General features: G+C 42.1%; 1 protein-coding gene across 1 annotated transcript; it reads left to right on the top strand.

The window, feature by feature from the left end:
- On the top strand, positions 1 to 1,364 carry LOC105531369 (bromodomain-containing protein 8-like). Its single transcript, XM_011969297.1, has 2 exons — positions 1 to 260; positions 1,203 to 1,364. The coding sequence occupies exons 1-2, from the start codon at positions 9 to 11 to the stop codon at positions 1,362 to 1,364; spliced, it is 414 nt and encodes a 137-aa protein (XP_011824687.1). The 5' UTR covers positions 1 to 8.
- Positions 1,365 to 1,607: the final 243 nt, after the last annotated feature.

The following is a 1,607-nucleotide window of genomic DNA, read 5'->3' as shown; positions in this document are numbered from 1 at the left end:
CTTATTTAATGGAGCCCTTGTGCATTAGCAGCAACGAATCAAGTGAAGGCTGCTGCCCTCCATCTGGTACCAGACAAGAAGGAAGGGAAATTAAAGCTAGCGAAGGAGAAAGGGAGCTCTGCAGAGAGACTGAAGAGCTTTCAGCCAAAGGAGACCCCTTAGTAGCTGAAAAGCCACTGGGAGAAAATGGAAAGCCACAGGTGGCTTCAGCTCCCTCCATTATTTGTGCAGTTCAGGGACTACTCACAGAGAGTGAAGAGGTAAGAAAGTAACTTAAATCAGCTGTCTTGCTGGTCTTCTGCCTAGGGAAGTAGAACAGAGTGGTTAGAGCACATAGGCTAACTCCAGAAAGTTAAACTACCTGGATCCAAATCCTGGATTGAGCACCAGTTTTAGCTGTGTTACCTTAAGCATGTTAGTGAACATTTTAGAACTTCAGTTTTCTCTGCAGAAATGCAATAATAGCACCCTATTTTGTGGGTTTGCTGTGAGGTTTAAATGAGATAATTCATGAAAAGCACTTAGCACAGTGCCTGGCTTATAGTAAGCAATAAGTAAAATTTAGAATACCATCATCATTATTATCTGGCAGGCAGGGTGCAGTGGCTCATGCCTGTAATCCCAGTGCTTTGGGAGGCTGAGGCAGGAGAATCTCTTGAGTCAGGAGTTTGAGACCAGTCTGGGCAATACAGGGAGACACCATCTCTACAAAAACACAAAAAACAAATTAGCCAGGTATGGTGGCATGTACCTGTAGTTCCAGCTACTTGGGAGTCTCAGGGGGAGCGCAGGAGTTCAAGGCTGCAGTGAGCCATGATGATGCCACTGCACTCCAGCCTGGGCAACAGAGTGAGACCCTGTCTCAAAAAAAAAAAAAAAAAAAAAAAAAAAATTATCTGGCCAGCTAGAGTAGTTAACTCCAGGGCCACAGGTGATCATGATGGTTTTTAAAGAATCCAATGAGAATTGGGCAAATAATGCTTTTCCATTTTGGTGGAGGTGAGTGGCACAGAGTCAAAGTCCTCCAGCAAGACTGTTAGCAAGAACTCATTGACTTAGGTCTAGTTAAGTCAGCTTTCTTTAATTTCTTTTGCAGCTTTATATAATTGACCTCTTCTCACCTTACGGGCAGCCTTCATTTAAAAATTACTGTGCAGAAAGTAAATCTCCTTCTAAAGTTTCCTGTTTCCTGGCATTCCTAGGGGGAGGCTCAGCAAGAATCCAAAGGGGAGAACCAGGGTGAAGTATACGTGTCAGAGACGGTAGACCAGCCCCCTTCAGGCGAGTGTGATGATGCCTTTAACATTAAGGAGACTCCCTTGGTGGATACACTTTTCAGCCACGCTACCTCCTCAAAGCTGTAAGCCTAGACTTTCATACAAATTTGTTAAGATTCATACTTCTGTTTATGCATATTTGAATCATGAAATGGATTACTTTTATAAGTTAAAGAAAATTACAGTTGGAAAACACAAAAATATAATTAATTAAGTATAATTTTTAACAGCACATAAATAGAAGTCTATATGCTCTCCTGTTATAAAACAAATCTGTTTCATCAATATTAGGACTGTCTTTCAAGGCAAGGTGTGGTGCCTCACACCTGT

Source organism: Mandrillus leucophaeus, unplaced genomic scaffold (genome assembly GCF_000951045.1).
Source record: "Mandrillus leucophaeus isolate KB7577 unplaced genomic scaffold, Mleu.le_1.0 Scaffold88, whole genome shotgun sequence".
NCBI classification, from domain to species: domain Eukaryota; kingdom Metazoa; phylum Chordata; class Mammalia; order Primates; family Cercopithecidae; genus Mandrillus; species Mandrillus leucophaeus.
The sequence above is the reverse complement of the archived record's forward strand: the minus strand, read 5'-3'. Positions and strand labels throughout refer to the sequence as shown.